This window comes from Apteryx mantelli, chromosome 5, assembly GCF_036417845.1.
Source record: "Apteryx mantelli isolate bAptMan1 chromosome 5, bAptMan1.hap1, whole genome shotgun sequence".
Classification (NCBI taxonomy): domain Eukaryota; kingdom Metazoa; phylum Chordata; class Aves; order Apterygiformes; family Apterygidae; genus Apteryx; species Apteryx mantelli.
The window spans coordinates 78,632,926-78,655,127 of NC_089982.1; the positions used below are offsets into that span (position 1 = coordinate 78,632,926).

At 49.5% G+C, this 22,202-nt stretch overlaps 1 protein-coding gene across 3 annotated transcripts in view; it reads right to left on the bottom strand.

Moving 5' to 3' along the window:
- Positions 1 to 21,819, bottom strand: part of FGFR3 (fibroblast growth factor receptor 3) — a 60,870-nt gene extending 39,051 nt beyond the window's left edge. For all 3 annotated transcript variants that reach the window (XR_010884472.1, XM_067298319.1, XM_067298318.1), the window contains exon 1: positions 21,529 to 21,819. Coding sequence is in view for 2 of the 3 variants with exons in the window: in XM_067298319.1 (XP_067154420.1) it covers positions 21,529 to 21,646 (118 nt within the window). In the remaining variant the exon portion in view is untranslated. The remainder of the gene's footprint in view (positions 1 to 21,528) is intronic.
- Positions 21,820 to 22,202: the final 383 nt, after the last annotated feature.

Genomic DNA, 22,202 nt, shown 5'->3' on the forward strand with positions numbered 1-22,202 from the left:
TTAAACCATGGGAGGTATCATCTAGCAGTAGGCAAAGCCCACACACATTGGAGTCACAAAGCACCTTTCCTGAGATACCCTGGCAGAAATCCCAATTCAAATATTTTAGGTTTTGGCCAAATGTTCTGGTGTACAGTCAAGGGTTTGCTTTTTTTTTTTTTTTTTTTTTAATGAAGAAAGAATTTTCCCTGAAAGTATATACTTTTAGTCAAAAGAAAAGGAAGACAGAACTCCAGGATCTCCTTCCTTCCACACCAGCCCCTGCTCTGATGCTATGTGTTTGCTCACAGAGTCTTCCAAACTGGGAGATCCTTGGGTGAAACACAGCTGAGAAAAAGAAACCTGGGGCACCAGGTAAAGAGGAATATTCTGTTTTAACCATTCATTTCAATGGGCTTTCATCCTTCCTTTGGACTGTAAGGATTTTTTCAATGGTACCAACTCTGGCTTCCAGTTAAAAGGCCCTGGATACAGCTTCACACTTGCAGGATTGGGTACTGCTCTTTGTTTGTTGAACTTGATGGAAGTTCCTGCTAATTTAATCTACTGGAAAACAAACCCCATGCAGCTGCAAAATCCCTCCATACAAAACACGCAGTTTTATCCAAGCTGTTTGCCAAATGATCAAGACTTGTATATTTTGGCTTTTATATCATAAGCCTACCAAACAGGAACAACCCCAGACTAAGCACAAACCAAACTGTACTGATCAACCATCTAAAAAGAAGTCACTCTTTTTTAAAGCCATAACGAACCTGTGTTAATGTAAAAGCAACAAACTATTTTTATAAAACATAATTAGGGAATAGTGAAACAAAGAACAAATTTTCTTTAGAATCAGAGCAGAACAACTGGGGTCTGAAGCATCTTCCATGGAAAGGACTATCACCTCATTTCTGACAACTTTATTTTGACATCTCTGCCCTCAATCTCCCCAGTTGGTCTCCGACAGTTACCCTGATGCCCATTAAATGCACACTTTACTCCTAGTGACTTTATTCCTACTGACTGGGAGTAGGACCTGGAACATGTAGTGGCAGTTAGAAGGAGAACATTACTAGTGGTTTTAATCTATCTGACCTTTTAAAATAGTTTTTCAAATTTCAGTTTAAATGGCTTAAACAATAAACACGACCAAATCAAAGACCTCAACAAAGTACTTAAAAGTGCGCTTAAGTTCAGGCATGTGTTTAAGCACTTTGCCTAACTGGGACCTTGGAGAATGAGAGTTTACTATTATTATTTCTCATGCAGCTTTCCAATAGAATGCTAAATCCTAAAGCAGAGACAGTCTCACTTCTGCACTGAGAACAACTGGCATTTTCAGCAGGGATCCAGACCTCTCGTATCCTCACCGGTGCCCAAACGGCAATGCACAGAGTCCGGCTCCTCCTTGCCTGCTTTCCAGCTGCAGGTGCCTTGTGTTTCCAACTCGTTTCCAACAAGAAGGACGGCTCCTCTCCCACCCCTGGTCTTCTGCAGCCAGCAATGACGTGTCCCCTCTGCTGGGGACATGAAGTTGTCCCCCCGAGGACAACTCTCCAGCCATCACAGTGTCATGCAAAAGGCTGGAAATCACATTTTGTGAATTAAGTGCCTGCAAGAGCTCTGTGAGTAACTCAGTGCAGCCCACGCTTGGTAGGTGTGTTCAAAACAGACCACGGGGACTGAGCTCTTCTGGGAACCTGGGTAAGGGCTAGACCTTCTTCTTCGTCTTGGATCTTTCATTGCCAAATCCTAAGGAAACCAATACAGGGGAGCAGGCGCTGAGCTCTCCAGGCATGGCTGCTTCTTGCATCTGGATGCACACCTCTGATTTAGGCATTCAGAAAATTTCAGGGCAGAACAGCACAGCTTCCCAGCTGGTGTTCGCATTTACTGGGGCTACAAACACACATCTCCTGAATCTCAGTCCTGCGTCCCAACAAGACCATCCTCAGTGCTGGCAAACAGCTATCTCCAATGCTTCCCCACGCTTCCTTGAAAACTTTCATAAAACGTTTCTATTGCAAGTGTGGTTACAAAGTCCACCCTCTCCTCTCCCAAAGGAAACTCCCATCTGGGATCTAACTGACCTTAACAGTGTCTTTTCAAAATCCACATTAGACAGTTATAAACACATACTTTCATAGGTACAAATTACTGTGGAATTAACTAGTGTAAGGGTTATGGGAGTCCACTCTGCCACTTGCCAGCGGTGCTGGAATTAATGAGTTTGCAGCTTTAATGGGTTCTTAGACAGGAGGAGGTAATTTAGGTTGTGGGCTCCCAAGATATGACTAAAATTCAACCATTTATTAGTTTAGCCAAAGCAGTAATTGGTAGAAAATTACCAAGAGACACTTTTAATGAAGATCAGCTCTTGCAGCATTATCACTGCTGCTTGTAGCAAATATTTAACAGAGGAAGAGGCAATTTTCAGTCAGTTTAGCAGAGGAAAAAGGCATGTGGTAGGAACTAGCCAGAAAGACACCTTCCACAACGAGGAGCAGCTGGCCCAGCAATGCTAAAACACTTTTGTGTGTATTCACTTATAAGGATAAGATACTCCATCTCCTTAGCTGCTTGGCTCATCCCGAGAGATAATTCACTTTCTGTGTGGTTTGTCGTTCCAAGTGCTTAAGTGTGTCAGCATTTCCATCAGATGTCTGCTCCTCTTAGACATCAATACTTGCTTCAGGCTGAGCCTGGAAACGTTTTATTTTGTTTTTAATGTCGGCAGCTCTCAAGGACTGCAGCAGGATGTTTAGTGATTTATTTCGCAGGCACAAAAGGCCGGGGAAGCGAAGGGGAGTGGGGGATTCCTGGGCTGCCTCCAGTCCCCCGAACACTTCGAGCCAACCTAGAGCCCTCCCATCATCCAGGACGGTTGCTTGGCCCTGGTGATGCTGGCAATGCCTCTGCCCCATGCATCACCACTCAGTGCGGAGCGGGATGGGGAAGCCCAGCCTTCCCACGCCACCCCGCACGGCGCCAGGAATCATCCTGGCTCCACGAGAGCGATTCCACCCGGTTATTTCTCTTTACCTGTGTTTTCTCTCCTTGAACAAGATTCTGTTTTTCCAAAGTCTAAGTGTTTGGGAGCCTCATATCAACAGCGCAGGTATAAAGCAGAGGTGAGGGACTGCCTCTCCCACCATCCTCCTCCTCAAGGGAGCATCTCACAACTGGGGAACATCTGTCACGTATCTGAAAAGCAGATGGCCCTAGCCCCACCAGGATTCACATGACAGAGGACTTGATGCACGTGACCTTGACTGAAATATTCCTCACCCCCAAACTGAACCCTCTAAATCCCAGGCAGGTATTTTCTTGAGTGCTTCACAGCTCATTGGTGAAATGAACTAAGTGACTTTGGTGGCTTATTTATAAGCAGATCATATTTTACCCTCTTCAAGCTGGACAAGATATATTTGGCATGTTAATGAGCAGAAAGATAGCAGCACTCTATTCAGGCCTTACTTCAGATTAATCCTAAAATATTCCTCGTTCTACGTATCTTATTGCACCAAATCCACCATGACAGAATATATTATAGGATCACGGAGAAACAACCACGCTGGAACATTCTCCTGTTGCGTTTGGTACCCTCTTTCCAAGGATAGATGATCACACAGAGTCCTTAGCTAATGGTCCTTAGCAAAGGAAACCTTCCCTGACCCCTAACACCTGGAAGATGAACAAGGCCAAGGCCATGTCCATGCAGTCAAGACCCCTACACAACCCATACCTCCTTGGACCGATGCCAGGCCCCTTTGGGATGCTGCACAGAACAACCCAGAGCAAAATGTGCAGGCACCCCCTAACAGGACCCTTCCTGCTAGTAATGGAGGTGAACGGAGCACAAGTTGCCAGCATCTCCGACCCGCTCGCCCTGACCCTGTGATCCCACAACAGCAGAGGGCACAACCAGAGACACCGAGGAAATGGCTCTACATTGCAGAAGAAATGGAAATTACATTACTGAAGTGGTACGACAGGAAAGAGGACTTAGGTTATCTTCAGGCTCAGACCACTTCCATATCCTTTAAGCAGGCTCAGTCCCAGTTCCCCCTTCTCTAAACAGCCCCCTACCAGCGTTAATAGGAGGACATAGTATCATTCACTCCCCACAACAGTCTGCCGGAAAAACACACAGGAATAGCACAAAGCACTTTCAGCCTTCATTTCACTAGCCCAGTTGTAAAATCAGAGCAAAGAATATTTTCTTTTTCCCCAGAAAGCACAAATTGGAAAAAAAAAACCCAACCAAATAAGAGGTAAGGCAAACCTATACCATTTCTTTCCCTTTCCCTCACTGTGTGGGCTGGAAAGTCTTCATGTCATGGCGAGGAAGTGACCTATGCGGAGCCTAATTTATTCCCCGTGTAACACAGCAAGTCACACTGTGAGGCTTAAATCAGTCTTACTACCCCGAGCGGGGCAGCAACTTTCTGCGCAAGGTCACATCTTTCCCAACACCAGCACTGTCCGCACATGAGAGCCCATCCCGGGCAAAGCAAAATATAATCCCTCGTCCCACCTCCCCTGTTCCTCCCCCTTTCTCTCCCCACGGTGTCGAGATCCCCCTCGGACCACATTTTCCAGGGTCTGGCTGGAGCTCTCCCGGGAAGACGGGGAGCTGTCAATCCCTGGAGCCTGGGATGCTTTGCCGAAGCAACACCATTTTCAGAAGCGACAGGCAGCCAGGCTACCTCCCTCCACGCAACAGGGCTCCTGAGCGCTCAGACTGCAGGGGAAAAAAAAAAAAAGAAATCTGGCCACTCCTGTAGGAGCCGAAACTGTGATTTATGAACTAGATTTTAGGAAACCCTGTTTGCAAATGGTTTGCTGTAGCCATTTGAAGAGGTCATTTTATCTTTCACCTATTGTGCGCTTGTTGGGGAATTCTCTTGGAAAAGCTTAAAACAGCGTTCATCATAATAACGAAAGGTAAACTGTTTATACTGTATTATCACTGCAGTGGCCTATGCAGCTGTTACCAGACAACATTTCTTCCGAAGACATTAACAAGCATGCTGCACTGCACTATCACGGAGTGTTTTTTAGATTTTTGCACCAGGAGGAAAACAGAGTTTTTTCCTAGAGAAATGACTGATAGATAGATATGATATCATAATCTGATCAGAATGATAACCAGGTTTATTTCTCTCAGTCATATACCTCTTTCTTCACAAACAAGAGTTTATGAGAAGAAAAAAAATCTCTAGTGTTTAGCTTGGCTATACCCAATAATGACTTTGGAAGGGCTTCTAGAATGGAAAAGCAGATGTTACAAATCTGCCTTATCTACGGAGCAACTGTTGACTCTGTTGTGCAAATCCTAATTTACATCTGCATGAAAGGTTTCAGAGATTAAATGGCATTCAAGGAGGAATATTAGCTTTTTTCCCTCCCTCCAGCCCTCCTTTGAATGGATTTACTCCTGGCAATTAGCTTTCTGTTCCATCGGCCAAGTAGAAAACAGGATTCATCAGGATTCTACAGTATCCTCCTTTTAATGGACTGTTTTCTCAAATAACCCAATTCAGATGCTGAGAGTTAGAATAAGAAATAAATAGACACAGAGCTAAAATAGTTACAAAAACACTTTGGCCAGAAGGATTTCCCTGCCTCACTGGGCCCTGAGGAGCAAAAAAACAGAGAGCAAATCAAATGCGTCCCCTGGCTACACCTAAGAAAAAAGGGAATGTAAAGCCCCCTGAAACACAAAGCTTTGGTAGCTGCTGGGAGTTCAGAGAGGAGATGACTATCCTAAGGATAGCAGTTAGCTGGGTGCTTGCTTAAGGGAACAGACACCAACGGGATGTTTTCCTTAAAATCTGGCCAGACTACACAATCCAAACACTTTCCATGGTTCCCCAAGCAAAATAAAAAAGAACAAAGTGACTACCATCCTTATCTATTTATCTTACAGCTCTGTACTCCTCTCTCATTTGCTTTACAGAAATAAGTTTTAAAAAACTGCCCTCCACTTATTTGTCAACAGCCCGGGAAGACAGGAAAGGAGGGAGCAGAGGCACCTTGGTGAGCTGCACCGCAATGTTTGGGATGCTCTGGGATGCCCAGAGGAAGGCCGCGTTGCTTGACAGGTCACATGGGACCTGGAAGTCCTGGCACCTCGTGAAGCAACGTGAGGAGACCCAGAGAGATGGCTTGTGCTCTCCCGAGTGTCGTAGCGTTCATGATGGTCCTGCTTTATTCAAGAGGAGGGCAGCAACGAGCTGTATCTGAGAGCTCAGCAGCCCACACTTGCCTTGACAGTGACACTGGTCCGAGCCTGGCAGGCGGGGAAACCAGACCGTTTGCCCACACGTGCTGCTTGCTGCGTGCACGGTCCTCACCCAATAGGGTTGGCCTGAAGTGGCCAACCCAGACAACTTCCTACTCAAGAGAGAGCGGCAGGAGGTCTGTTGGGCTCCTCCTAGGAGGAGCACATCAGACAGGGCCGATGGTCAGCCTGTTGGTGGCGGTTTCCCATCGCCTCCAAAGAGAGGTGGCCAACTTGCCACCAGCAGTTAGATATGCAGAGCGACAGGAGTGGGTCCACTGCAAACTGCTAAGGGAAAAATGAGGCCAAACGTCTTGCTGCACTTGAGAAAGGCAACTGCCTGGCAGGCTGAGCTGCACAACGATCATGAAACGCAGCAGCTGGCATCCTGCCTTGGCACTGAAAGCTGTGAGATCCTACTGCACAGTGAGGGTTTTGCATTTCTGCTCCTCCTGTCCAAGGATCTCCAAAAACTCATCACTGCAGCTAGCAAGCCAACCACCACCACAGCTTTGCTAGATTGGGGGCCAGAGGCTTTTCAATGGGCTAGGCAAAGCTTGTCCCCAGCCTTTATCGGAGTAATAACATGCTGACGCACACGAAAAAAACACAGTGTGGAAGTACTGACTGAACCTACACTCTTCGACCACCTTGCTGTCCCTCCTGCTTTCGTTGGGCCAGGCTACCTGGCCAGGCTTTGTAGGTGATGTGCACCAACCAGTTAGGAAAGCTTGCAATGAGGCCTAGACAATAAAGGAATAAGTGGTCTATAAAGCTTAAAGAAAGGAGAGAAACTGAATCTTTGTAAATGTTTTTAAGCTCTGTTATAAAATCATTAGAAGAACAAGCATGTGTTGTTGAATAATTGTTTCGAATTATTTTTGTTGGGATCCCTCTCTCTACCCTCATTTCCTTCCTAAAATCCTTGAAAATTTCATTACATTAGGAGTTCTCAGCCACAGAGGAGTGTTTTCAGCTACTTAGTGAATACTAGCAAAATGTTCACCACCTTTTAATGAACCCTTGCAGACGAATTTTTTAAACAATCCATGGCTCATCAGGCCAGAAGTTTAGGTTTACCTCAGAGGAACTTTTTGAAGCATGCAAAGATTCACAGTTGCTTCACAACTCCCCGACGGACCTGGTCCGCACAGTTACTTGTGATGCTTTTCTGAAGTTGGCTTTGAGATCACATGGCAGCAGAAAAAATTTGCCATCAAGCCCCAGCCTTTCCCCTTCGGTTCACAGCTATGCAGATACCAAATCCCAGCTCCTCTGAATTTGCCTTGCACTTTTAATGTGCACTCCTCTAATCTTCATTTAATGCAGGCAGCTGGCTGTAAATACCCCAGAACAATGACTTTAATCCTAAGTATCCTGAAGGCCCCCTTCCTCCCTGCACCAAAACTGGAGAAAAATAAAAAGAACAGCCTCATGACAGCAAGATGGAGAAATCCAAGCTATCGACTGGGCCAAAGGAGCAGAAAGACACAATGAGCTAAATTTTGCCTGGCCTGCTAATTAAAAACGGAAGCTACCATACTCCGGAGCCAATGTTGGGAGGTGGGGGGGGAGTTTTCATGCTATTCAAAAATCGGCTTCCAACTGGGACCATATTCACTCAACATTAATTGTCATTCCAACTACGAGTGTCCTAGTTTCAAAATGAAAACTGCTCTCCAGTGCCGCTAGTGAAAACCAACACCAGTTTCAGGGCATTAAACAAAATTTATTGATTGCATTTTCCCACCCACTAAAACTTTAATAAGCATTAAACCTCAAACTCCTGGCCCTGCTTCCTCCCTCCACCCTCTCTCTCCATAAAAAGGGTCAAACCCTTCTATACGGAGATTAGGACTTAATGTTTGGTATTTGTTTATGAGCCTATCAATTGCCTCTATTTCAGGGGGGAAAAAAAGCACATCTAAAAAAACCTCTCTCGTATGGATTAAGAGAGGGCAAAGGTTTAGGGTAGTTTGGGATTTTTTTCCCCAGCTGACTGCGGGCTTTAGATATATTACAGATCATGTTTAGGGGAACAAAAATAAGTAAATATTCTCCTTTCTGTAAGTTTCCCTAGAGTTACATAAAATGGTCTTTTTCACAGATTCTTACTGCTCGCTAGAAAGGTACAGAGCTTCAAGTCTTCTCTGCTAGCTGTTTTCAACAGTGTGAAAGGAAAAAAAGTAACAGTTTGGGGGCCGCTCTGTCTGCCTGCTCAGCAAAACAAACAAAGGCCAAACGTTTGAAATGCAAAGGTCGGTGATTAAGCCCAGAAATCCATATCTAGGCATCGAAATGAATGGCCACAGATTTTAAGAGTGCTTAAGTGATTTAAATGCAGAGCCTGAACTGGCTCAGCATCTTTCAAAACCAGGCCTGTTATTTGAATGCCTAAAGTGAGATTTCGGCGCCAGGTACCCAAGCTTGCGAAGTCTAACAGTAATCTCCTTTAGTGAAGCCTGATCCGTTTTAATCTGAAGTCACGAATCACAATCGAAGATTTTACTGACTGGAAAGCAGATCTAACTAAAGCTGCAACATTTTGTCCACGTGCTAAACTCTTCTCTTATCCTTCACCGTTAATAGAAAGAGTTTTGGGAGACTGCAAAAGAAAAGTGGATGTCAAAAATTCTTTTATTTCTCTTCTTTAAAAAAGGATTGCTAAAGGGATTAGACACAGCTTTGAGTTCACTGCTCTGTTAAATCAACCTTACAATATTTTTTCAGCTTGTTTGACTTGCTGTTTCTGTATACATTCGTATTTTCACCTTTCTGCATGCAAATCCCATGCTAACGTTTGTTCTATGCTTCTCACAGGAAACTTAGTCAGTTCTTTATTTGTACTAAGTCTACGGAGTTATAGAAAACAGACTTGGAAAACAATCTCTAAATCAGCAGGACTTACTGGCTTACATGCACACACACACACACACTCACATACCATCCTATCCAAATGTGGCATTTTATCATTTCCAGCGGCAAGAGCAGGGCATCAGGTTCAACAGAACGGATCTTTTAATGGTCTCGTGTAACCGTATCTATTACAGTGGGTTTCTAACTGCACGTAATAAATTAAGAGAGAGTTCAAGGAAGTCATGCGTGTCTCTCTTCCCACTCCCTTAAAGCAGCTTTAATGCTTCCAACAGTACCGCGTCAGGCTATGGAAATGCCAGAATCAAGTCGAACACCTCCATACCAACCACTTGAGCACTTCCATGAGGAAATGCACTTTCTGTGGCAGGTCATTTCCCGTGTCCTGCAGCCAACATGGGCTCGCTCTGCCTGTGCAACCCAGGGGCCGTGGAGCATGCACTTTCCCACCCCTGCTCCACCCTCCTCGGTCTCCTGGCTGTCCCAGCTTGGCCATTCCTTTCCCTGCCAGACCAACCTCTCCAACCTCCTGTTCTCCAGCCCCCGCTACCCAAACTGCCGATGAAGCGCAGAAGAGCCTCTCCCAGCTCCCTGCTTCACGAGCTTGTCACTCCTCTTCCACAGCTGGAAGATGCGGAAAAACAAGCCGAGCCACCACGCAAGGGCTGGACCCATCTGGAAGTCAGGTGCCGAGGCTGAACCGCAGTCGGGCTCCCGGGACGGGGAGAGGGGTGGATGGGTGGGATGAACCACCACGAGCGAAGCCGTGAAGATGTGCAACCTCCCTGCAGATTTTTCTCTCCGCAGACCTGTTTCTTTGCACAGACGTAAGCAGAGCAAGAGCTGCCCCCTGAACAGCAGTGAGATCATGGAGCAGTTCAGACCCTGCTCCCCACAGAGCCACTGGACAGGGGCGTCTGAGGCTCCCACCCAACCGAGGACAATGTTAGGCCAGGTGCATGTCCCTGGCTCAGATCCTGCATCTGCCCAGCATCACCCTCCAACCCGCGCCGTGAGCCTGTTATATCTCCAGGGCCACCGGAGAGAAGCACCAACATGGTGGCAGGGGAAATTTTGTTCCAGGCAAAAGGGTTGACACTTTTCATCCCTGCTTTCTTATTCCCATGAGAAAAGCAGCAACTCCTGAGCGATCCTCGCATGGACAACTGCTAGGTTTCTAGGAGGGCCACGTGTCTCACCGCCAGCTGCGACTGGCCGCAGGAGACCTCGATGGCAGGACGCTGCTGCCCCCTCCGACCCCCTGCCAGTCGGTGGGGCCGTGTGGTCCCGGCCCCTGCACCTCCTTCTCGTCACAGAAAAGGCCATGTTCGCGTGCCGGGAAAAGCCATCCCTGCAAAGACTGCACAGCTTGTCTAAACCTAATTTGCTATTCACTGGGGCGGGGGAGCAGGAGGGGAAGAAAACCTCTACTTTAAACATTTACACATATTTTGAAAGTACCTGAAAAGGTTTCGGGAACTTTATGCCAAGACTAACACATTCCAGCTACAAGATTCCCTTATGCAAAGTGTGTAGATGGCCCCTCACAGGAAGGATTTGCATTTTGCCACTGCACAGGGAGGTAATAGCCAATATCACACTGGTAGGCCAGGTTATTACGAGCCCCGCGACAGTGCCTGGACCTCCCTCCACGAAGACTTTCTGGCCCGACTTTCTCGATCAAGAAGCCCACCACCTTCTCATCCAGACTCCTCAAATCCCACAACTGCCGGCACAACTATAAATAAAAATGAGGCAGAAATCCTGTTTCTTCACTAAATAATACACGTTGGAGTCACCGTACAACTCAATAAACACCTTCAAGGACTTTCTTTCTTTTTTGTCTGGGCTGCGTGCGGGTGGTTAAGCAGGAGGCAGATATCAAAACATTTCTGGGGCAGAAGGTTTTAGCTTTGGGTTTCCTTTACCTCCTTGTCTAAATACTAATTGAACCACTGGCCAGAAGAAGCTTAAGCGTGATCCTTTCTTCCATACCCAGGGGGTTCCCGTTTGCTCCTGTTGCTCTCTCCCCTCCGCGTCTCGCTGCCTGCAGTGAGGGCAAGGCAAGGCGCTGCTGCCGACGTGCCCCGCTCCGAGACACGCAAGGCTAAACCAGAGAAAGGCCGAGTGGGACGCACTCGCAACAAAGCCGTCTAGCTTGTCCCCTCTCAGGAACTGCCCCCACAAAAGCTCAGCATCTACACTGTACTTATCGAAACTCTACAGTATTTACAGCGTATCCCAGCTGGGCAGGGAACAGGGGCTGCGGGAGGGTGAGGAGGAGACAACAGATGAGGTATCTGTCTGATGAGGTATCTTCAAGGATAACTCTTCCCATAGCGGCTTATAGCCCTTGTTCCCAAGCCAGCGAAATCAGGAGCCTGGGAAGTCTGCAACTTATCTTTATGCTTAATTACTGATTTCGAGTGCCTGACAAGAAGCCCTCACTCCGTAACGTTTCTGACCCAGATGCCTTTGGGCTGAGCTGGAACGAGCGCTCCATCTCCAGTCATCACTCACTACTTCACACACGCTGAACTTAGAAGAAGGTGGGTGACGGATTTGTAGCAAGCTTGGGAAGGGATGCAGAGAGGACACCATCTGCCATTCCTTACTTTTCTCTTCCCTTTTTCTTTTTTTAATTAATCAATTAGCGAATTGGGAGGCAGAGTTTCTCTGCCGGCGCCTCTTCCGATCGCCGCTGTGCAGCACAGAGCAAGGGCGCCGGAGGGCTGTGCAGGGCGAAGGGCCGCCCGCGGAGCGCGAAGCACCATGAGGGCGGGTTAGCGGGAGATCTGGGCTCCCGGCCCTGCGGCTCATCTCACCCAGGCACACGCGGCCTCCTGGGAACCGACTGACCACACTTTGCAAGAAAGAGGCTTTCTGAGTTTTCCCTGGGAAAAAAAAAAGAAAAAGCTTTCATGAAAAGCTGCGAGATCATGCATAGCACACCAGCCATAAAAATGAATGCATGTTTTATTTTATTTTGCGAGTGTTCCCCCTGCTCCAGCTGCGTTCATTTGCAGTTCATTTCTTACATGGTAAATACCAGCTAATTTATGCACCTCCATTTACCAGCCCCCCCCAACTCCTGCATGAATCCCCAGCCCATTAACATAGCTATTTAAACTGGACATGTTTTCTTAAACATTCTTCTTCTTTCATAAACTGCCAAGTGACAGTTGTTTACTGTCAACAACCTGGCTACTCTAGGACAGGGAGAAATATGCCCTTTCAAAAGGCAGACATACTGGCTATTAAAATCTGGTGTTTTTTTCCTTCTCCCTCCCCAAAAATGCTTTATTCGCACAGATACGCATGATACACATCAGGAGAGATGGCAGTATGCTTAATTCCAGTCATTCTTTTAATTGAAGACAGGCTCATGGAGGATTTATCTTTAGCTGCACATGTTAGTTGTCAGTACACACTCTTAGCTCCCGGATCTCCCAGTTGCAACTGGTTGTCTCCCTTCATTTTTAACTCCGACACCCCGATTCCCCAAGGCACAGCACGGGGAATCAGCGTGCTCATTTTGCAGCAATACTGCAAACAGCTAGAAATAACACGTTTGCCCTAGGAATCTATAGGGAGAAGTTAAAAAAATGATGATGATAATAATAATAATAATAATAATAATAAAAAAAATCAAATCGCTGGCTACTTCAAGACCTACAGTCTCCAGATAAGCTGCGGAAATATTTTGCTGGGAGGGAATCGCTTGTACTTGAGTCTTGTATATGAAAGCTGGGTGGGGGGTGGGGGATATTAAAAAAAAAAAAAAACTCTCTGAGAAATCTCTTCCTTCCCTGCTCCGTCTGTCGGCGAGGCTCCGGGGAAAGCTCCTTCCCGGGTACGCCGTGTACCAGGGCTCCTCTGCCGTCCCGGGCGGATTCGCGCGGGAGGCACCGAGCGCCACCGCGTTCACCGCAATAACCCGGGCGCCTCTTCCCATGCAAATCGCGGCGGCGTTTCTCCGGCTCCCGCTGGCGCCGCAGAGGCACGTCCCAGCCCACCTCGCTCAGCGGACCCCCGCCGGGCATCATTAACACTTTCCCCGTCGCATTGCGCCAGCAGCGGGTCGCGGCGGAGGGGGCTAACACCGGGCGACACCGATATTACGGGACGGCGCCGCCGCGGGAAAGGCTCCTCCGCGCCGGGCTCGCGGGGGGCCGGGGGGGGTCCGTCGTCGTCCCCCGGTGCTCGCTTTTAGCGGATTCGGACCGCTGGTATTGCCGCTGGTTGCATCAAAGCGAACTCGGTTATGAAAACACGTGACGCTCAGAGCAAACGCAGCTGCCGGCCGAACGCAAGGTTAAAAGTAGAGATGGGCATCACGGCACATTTCAAGGCGGACGGGAGGTCACGGAGAACGCCAAGGATCACCCGAGTGAACCAGGCCAGGCACTTCTCCCCCCAAACCGGGGAGTCCCTATTACCGACGGAGTCCCCTCTGCTTGTTAAAATGTTTGGGTCATTAGAAACCTTCCCAGACAATCCCGGCTTATGCTAAACAGTTGCTCCCACCGGGATCTGCTGAGGGCCTCAGCCTGCTCCCGTGGAAATCAATGGGGGCTTTTTGCGCAGGATTCAATAGGCACAAGATCGGCCCCTCATTACTGTTTTTGCAGGACTACAAGCAGTGGAGAACGTCAAAACCCCCAAACAAAGCAACAGCCCTCCGAACCGGGAGCCGACCTTGCCCCGAAAGGATCTTCAGGAACTCTGCCACGCATCCAAGTAAAGTTAAAAATCCAGCTCTCGCTTCTTGGACGGGGAAAGCGTGAGGTTGGTGAGGGCTGGTCTTCCCGCCTGGACCCAGGAACATCTCCCGTATGCCCCTGCCCCCAAAAGAAAAGCCTCCCTGGATGCGTATTTTGCTTTCCCCCGTGGCGCTCAGCACCGAAACATCCCCGTGTGCCCCCCTGCCCACGCTCTCCTCCGCCCCGGCCACCGCAGGGACCCTGGGACCGGGGCGCTGCTCCTCCCGGGACGCTCTCGCTCTCGTCTTTAACACCCTCCTTGCAGCTCCTCGGTCAGGGTGGACAACCAATTTCTCCATTTTCTCCCTCCGTTACGGTCCCGTAACTCCTCTTTTCCGGCATCGGTGAGAATTCATCCACGCAGGGATCAAGTGAGAAACAGAAAGAAATAACAAACAACCACAAGGTTTGGCCCCAAAATAACACCCAGCCATTTTGCTGACTCCCCCACGCCCAGTTCACCTCAGCTCATGTCCAAAATGCTAAAACTCCCTTTTACTCTGTAACAGCTGGGTATTAGCCCAATCCGTATAACCTAAGCGGAGGCCTAGCCCCCAAAGCTTTACTGATTTAACTACAGCGACTGAATAATTTAGCGAGATTACGGGGCTGGAACTGCACAGCCTTGTTTGGTGTAATAAAGGCGCGCTGCGAGCCACTTTGGGGGGCAAAAGCACTGAATTAAGATAAGCTGACAAGTACTTTCTTCTCACCCTGGTTATCAAACAACACGAGTTTGGTATCCACCCTCTGCTCCCCCGCGGGTCTCCATCACGCAACGGCGTGCCATGACGGCTAATTATTTCCTTTCCCTAAAAAGCTTATACTCAAACTATAGGAGCATAGCTGGCCTCAAAAAAAAAAAAACCAAAAAAAAACAAAAAAAAATGTTGGCATGAATCAGCTTTAGATTTTAATGCAGTTAAATAGCTCACGGCACAACTGCTGGGTGCAAATCCACGCACTGAAGCGTTTGCAGGGCACATTTCTGCCAGTGCACACTGCAGCCCGTGAGATTTTACAGAGTCACAGATAGCAATCCTCGACGGCGTCCTTTCTTTACCCGAAAACTTGGAACCCTTTTCGCTTCTGAGTCATTAATACTTTTAACCCCTAGCAACCTGCAGAAATGGCAAAGCCCCAAAATCTCACAGATGCTAAACGTGTAAGCGCATGGTAATTGTTTTGCATACAGCTCGGCGCGATAAAGAAACTACGATGCGGTTCCAAGATTTAATATAACCTTTTTAGTTAACAACCTGCTTATCTTCCCCTCCTCTCCCGCTCTGAGAAAGCGAGGCCAGCACACAAAAGCTAACTCTCCCTCTGCTATAAATACCACACCTTTTTTAGATGAATACGCCTGAAAGCAGAGCAGTGGCTGGAGAAGCGTTTTGCCCCTCTGCCACGCTGCGCGTCTTCAAAAGGCTCTGCTAGATCGCGTAACCTGAGCGCCGCAGCCGAGGCGCTAGCTTGGCCGCCCCCTCCCCTCCGACGCGGCAGCCCCCTCCGGCAGCCCGCCGGCGTAGCAGGGCAGGTCTACACCTGCTCACCTTCCGCGTTTTTGACTACTGCGCTTACCTAAGGTTTTCCTCGGCTCCTATCTCGCGGTCCGTGTTTGCTTTTGATACTACAGAAACTTCCTGGTCGTCGCAGCCAAGGAGCAGATTCCTGGGGGGAAAGCGCGGCGGGAAGGCCGCGCGCGCGGCGGGAAGGAAAGCTCCTTTTCCCACGCACGTAGCGAGCTTTAAATCACACCTCCCGGCTCCGGGCTGGCCGCTGTCGGAGAGGGGGCACGGGAAAGCTCGCCCAGCTTCGCTTAAAAACAAACACACACACACACACACGCCAAGATTTCTCCCGGATCGCTGGATAAGCAGCCGAAAGAGGGGCAGGCAGGTAAGCGCTGTAGGAGGCTCAGGAGGAAGAGTCGGGGGCAGCAGGGTAAAGGCGCTTTCAGCACCGCACGTACATTCCCGGCGGACGCGGTTTTAAGCCAGACTTGTCACAAGGGCTGCTATGGGGTTTATTTACTCACTCCGGCAGCCTGGCGCGACCGCCTGCCCCGGCTCTGAACAGATCTGTGCAGCCCCGTTTGCCGCAAGCAGGAGAGTACGCCGAATTTTTATGAAGTCGCCCCCCTCTCTGGCATCCGGCCTGCACAGGGGAGAGTGAGGTTTATAAACTCGACACCGTTAAAAGGGATGAAAAGGCAAAACACGGGAAAAGTCCCATCTAAGCGGGCTACTGAATGGCTTGGAGGGTGTGAAGTCGGCAGGCAATTTTAATTATTATTATTATTATTTTTTTTTTTTTAAGAGTCAGAGAAATGAAGAAACAGGTATGCCGAGCCAGACAAACGGGCTCCCAGGGCACAGAAAGAGTTACAAGCACATATCGCTCTTGTAAGAAGAGCCCAACAGGTAAGTCTGTTCAGGCAGGAAAACTGAGCAAAAAAAAAAAATAAAGCAGGTTTAATCAACTGTCCGTGTATCAAGTTCAACCTAGCTGGGAAAAAGCTGTCAAACTGCCAGATATTGGCTACTTTCATACTATTTTATGGCTGTATATTTTTCCATGCTTGAAATACGCCACACTTTATAGCATCAATTACCCGACCAGTAGAAAGCACAGAAAGAAACGGGGAATTCACCGTGTGCCAAGAAAGAGAGGAGGAAGCCTGGGCTTGCTCTTACAGGGATGTGCAGGCTCATCAGGGGCGTCTGCAGGACCTACGGGGGGAGCCAAGGACCAGCCCCATCAACCCCAATTCCTAGAGATACAGAGGAAGCTTCTGCTATCAACCCGGTGCCTTTTAGAGCAGCTCCAGGAGCCTGAGCGGCTCACGCACGACTCGAGCCGCCTGGAAACGCCGGGGGGGGGGGGGGAGGGAATGTCACCTGTATTTTTAATAGAAATTTCTGGATTTGTAACATTCCTCCCGGGCCTATTTTACATACATCAAAATTCGCCCGGAGCTAAACTGTGACAGGGGACAAGACAGCCGCACCTCCACCTGTCCTGCAGCCCCAGGGCTCGTGATCGCACTTCTGCGCTGGAGGCTACAGGTTTAAATGATCAGCCAGAAAAAACTTACTGGCAGGCCATGCCCTAACCTTAACCAAAGTTAAGATCCAGTGGACGCCTCCAGTCGTAAGCTTTGCCGGCCAGTTAACACAACGCTCTCAGAAACATGTTGGTTAAATGCTGCTTTTGTAAAATGGAAATCTCATTAACCGCCCGGAAACTGGGGTGATTCCGTATCTTTTTAGGGTCTCTAACTGAAACAGCAGATGGATGCAGTAAGCTTTCTGGACGGACAGCTTTTAAACATATAGTTTGATATCAAAGTTCACTTTTACAGACCATACATAAAGAGAAGACTTTGTTTCCCAGCGTTATATAGAGGGGAAAAAAGCCTTCAGCTCGCTTTAAAAAGTTTCAGCCCTGTCCAGGCAGCCGGACTGGATCCCTCCAGATGGAAACGGTCCTGGTTCAGGGATGCCGCAGTCAAGACTTCTTTAGTGTTCATCTAACTGCAAAAAAAGATGTTCAGGAAGGCTCCCGAACGGGTACGCTTCCCCAAACAGCGGTGAGGATTTGTTAGAGGCAGTCATAAAAGTTAACGTGCCGGTCAGAGTGGCTTAATTTAATTGCATCATTTAATTAGCAGATCAACACTTGGCTATGCAATTTTAAGATTTACTTTCATCCCATTCCCCGCTCAATGGTTGTTAATAAAGTCTTAATTAAAAGGAAAAAAAATCCTGGATTTAATTGGAGTGACCCTTGTCAGTATGTGTAAAAGGTGCCGATGTTGTACATCTAGCATCAAACATATTAATGAACTGGTCTCTGCACTGGAACAGATTTTCCAGGTCACTATTTGCTAGGTAAAGAACAGACTAAAAAGCAAAAAAAAGCCATATTTCATCATCCTTTATTCGTGTCCTTTAATTTTACTTCTCTGTAAAATATGCTGGTCTCAATATTAAAGACTTAATTAACATTCTGAAATCTACTACTGTTAAGACAATAAATGAATCAACTTTCTTCAACAAAACTATCTCACTCATAGCTGCCCACTGAATCTAAAGGATTTCAGGTCTCAGCCGTAAAGTAGAAAGAAACATTACTTAATAAGGGACTCTTTTTAAAGGGCGTTAAAATGCTTTTCTTATGAGAATGTATAAACCCAGAAACCTACTCCAGGAATGGTCAGTGCCATTCAGCACTCACTTAAATACAATTATAATTTCATGATGAACTTTGGAACGTTTAGATACACAAAGCAAAATGACGCAGATGATAATATCCTACACCTTGTACTCTCAGCCAGTCAGAAGCTGAAAAGGCTAGAAAAAAATTGCTATAAGCTGTATAAAGTTGCTGTAAGCTGTATAAAGAAAAACTTGTCAACGGGCACATCACCACTGTTTCCAAGCAGAAAAGTCACAAGAATATGTGGCCCAATATTCAAATTAAGTTTAATCCTGACATTGGCACCTCTTCTGCTTTTTTGACTTGCTTGCTGGGACCAGTACAGTAACTCTGGGTGACAACTGGACTACAGCACCATGTAAGTAAACTTTACTTATTGCTTCTGACATATTTGGATAGCTCCCCCCTTCCCACACAAACTTTCTCAAATATTAACGGCTTTCTATGCAACATTTTCAACGCATATACACAGCTTTAGCAGCTAACTAGGATAGTAAAAATCCTAAGAAGTCCAGAAATTCACTTTTCCCGTATATCATGCATGCACATGCACAAGCAAGATACGGAAGATAGCCTATTAGAAGTTTTTAGAAGAGAAATGCTGCTGTTTCCATTGGTCTGCTCTCTAAGAAAACAGCCAGCATTACTTGACATTCACAAATCGTACGAAGTAATATCTTTATCTGAATACTAATGCAAATTGGTAGGGCTTTTTTATATTGATGTCTATTCTGTGGCTGCTGAATAGAGTGACCGCATGCTCAAGGCTGCAAAGGAGTTCACTGACCTCCCTAATCATCTCTGTCATAGCCGCTGAATGACATACACATTCAATCCTGCCTTGCCTCTCTACTTTCATTCATAAAAAAAAAAAAAAAATGACATTGTTCTTCCTGCAGCAGCCCCGAGAAAGGGAGAGAAGAGAAACTCAGCCCAGATGAGGCCCCTGGTGTTTTTAGTTTAGCTTCTATTCAGCAACAGCCCCGCCATCTGCCTCCTTCCTGCCAACAGCCGAACACCTCCCTGCGGAGATGTTAAAACCTGCACCCCCTCCACCTCCACTAATAGCTAGTATTCATATTAGCAAACATACACATACCTCGAGAATGCCTCCCTTCAATGTGTGTTTTATGTAGCTGAGTATAGGCACAAAGCAGTAGCTGTTATAGCCTTCACAGCCCCGTGTGGAGAATTAGATCACTAGGGAAAAATCCTTCCAAGCCCCTTTATGGAAAATAAGGCCTTAGACTGTAAATGCAAAACCTAGCGAACAACAACCCTCAGTAATGAGCCAATACCCCATGGCCCATTTGACTAGGAGAAAGAATTTGCTTTTTACCATTCAATTGAAAGATTGAAAAGTAAAATGTGTTTTTACTTGGCTCTGAAGGTTTATATTCTTTACAGTTTCTCTTGCAGAACCTTTTCTCTCCCAGATAAGAGCGCCCTACGCGCTGGCAACGGCTCCTCTGCCCTCGCCTGACGAGTCAATTAGGTATCACGACAAGCAGCCCGGGTATCGCTAGCGATATTTCACGCTTCCCTCGCGCACGTGGTCGCTCAAAAAGGAGCCTGGCACTACAAAGCTCGGTCCCGTCTCCGTAGCACGCTGCCCGCCCGCCCCGCGCACGCCACCCCCGCGCCTCCCACCGCCTGCACGACTGCCGTCGCGTCGCTGGAGGAACGCTCGCCAAGGGCGCTCGGCGTCCGCGCCGTCGGGAGCCCTCCGCCGCGGCCCCGTCCCGCTCCCCGCGAAGCGCGGGGGAGTTCTGACAGCGACAACAGCGGGACACAACTGCGCCGTTACTCGGAGAAGCCGGCACAGGGAAACCAGAAGCTGCCCGCAGGATTCCCACCAGAGCGCCTGGCAGTCCCGAGGCGTCGCTCAGTTCAAAGACATCACCGTAGGGACATTTTCACACGCCGGACGACTTTAGGGCACATCACTTGCTAAATTTCAAACACCACCCCAAGATCTTAATGCGCAAATGTGGGTGTCTTAAAGAACAGAAAGGTTTTTACCGTTTTTTTCCCACGACCTCAGTTCCTGGCTGTGAGCTCAGCCTGCACGAGTGTAAATCCAGAGGACCTCCGAGGAAGCCACTGAGGTTGCTCCACACTTTCCTTGGGGCTTCCCAAAGAATTTTGCCATAAGTGACAGCGCAAATACATATTTCAGGCTAAAATGGGGAAAAGTTCTGACACTTAATTTTGGTTGATTCCTAATGGTGTTACTAGCACAGGCTGCTCTTCTTTCCTCCTAAACACCAATCTCATCTGCTCTGACAAAGTAGCTGAGATGTTGCCCCATAAATCAATTATTTTGGCTGTGAAAAATGAGCCAAACGAGTTACACTAAGAATCTGGTGTTTTATTAGTACTTTCTTGAAAACAAAACCAACCCCCAGTGTGATTTATAGCTTTAACCAAAAGGGGTATGAAAGTAATGCCCCCACCCCCCAGGCTCCACGAAGCCCATTTATTCCCCTGTCACTTTTTTGGCAAACATGCTTCAAACCCTTTCGTGAACAATGGAAACTTTCTGTTGGGTACATGCAATCTTAAAGACAGGGGGCTGGGAGGGGGCTACCTTCCATTAAAGCGCTTTGAAAAATAAACAGGGACTCAGGTAGCAGCTGAGGCGTATCAGAGAGACACGACATTTCAAACACCGCTGTACAGTTTTTAAACAGCTTTTGCCCAACGCGTTAACTTTTTTCTCACTGGCGACTGCAATGTTTCCACTCGAGGGGAGATATTTACTGCATTCCCATAAATGTTTTTCCCTTCTCAACACAATCCCAACTACTAAGCCGTGCGCCGGCGTCAACGGAGCTGTGGCAACCCCAGTTTCGCTGCTACCACGCGTGCACAAACGTCTCCCCCCTGCTCCCCCCCAAACACGCGCGCACGGCCGGAGCGGCTCGGATGCGAGCGCACGGAGGTGTCTGTGCTTTTCCCCGCTCAGCTGAAAGCGCAGCCACGGGCCAAACCCTGGATCGGCATTGCAACTGCAGGTACCGAGGGAAGCAGCTTCCAAGATACGGGGAGAAGCAGCTTCCAAGATACGGGGAGAAGAAACTTCTAAGGGAGAGAGGCTGTCCGAAAAGCGATTTTCCTTTCCCGGGCGCCCCTCTCGCCTGCGCCAGCCACCAGCGCCGCCCGAGGAGGCGCCGGCAGCGCCGGCGAGCACCCCCCGCGGTCCGGCGGGCGCGGCGCGCTGCCGCGCTGGTAACTCGCGCTCGCGAAGCCCCGCCGGCTGCCGAGCCGCGCCGGGGCCGGCCGGGCCGGGCCGCGCAGCGCAGTGCAGCCCCCGCGGCCGCGGCGCGTTCCCACGCTCGCCCCCGCGCGCGCAGCGCAGCGCAGCGCCGCGCCGCGTCCCCCGCCGGGCAGCCTCACCTGCGGGCTGCCCGCCGCTCCTCTCCTCCGCGGGGGAGCCGGGCCGCCGGGCCGCCGGGAGCCCGCCGGCCGCCGCCGCCAGGCACAGGCACCACAGGGAGCCCCACGCCGCCAGCATGCCTCCGGCGCGGCGCCGCGGGCGCGGGGGAGCCGCCGCACCGCCGCCGCCCGGCTCAGACGTCCTCCGGCCGCATGCTGCCGCCGCTCAGCGCTCCGCTCCGCCGCCGCGCTGCCGAGAGAAGGAGAGAGCCGCTCAGCCGCCCCGCGTGCCGAAAGAGGGGGGAGCGTGCGTGTCTGGGGGGGGGATCGGGGAGAAGAAAATAAAGGGGGGGACGCGCGCACAAAGCGGCGCCGGCGGCCGCCTACCTGCGCAAGCCCCGCGGCCGGCCGCGCACCGCTCATGGAGGGAGCGCGCCCGAGGAGCCGCCGCCGCCCGCCGCCGCGGCGCTTCTGCGTCTGGTTGGCGGGCGCGGGCGCGGAGCGGGGCGGCCGCGCTGTCCCCGCCCGCCGGGGCCGAGCCGCGGGCGGCGCCGCCCCGCCCCGCTCCGCTCCGCGCCGCCGCCGCCGCCGCCGCCGCCGCCGCCGCCGCCGCCGCCGCCGCCGCCGCGGGGGGCCGCTCCCCGCTCCGCGCCCCGCGCGACGGCGATGGGCGCGCGGTGCGGGGCGGTGCGGGG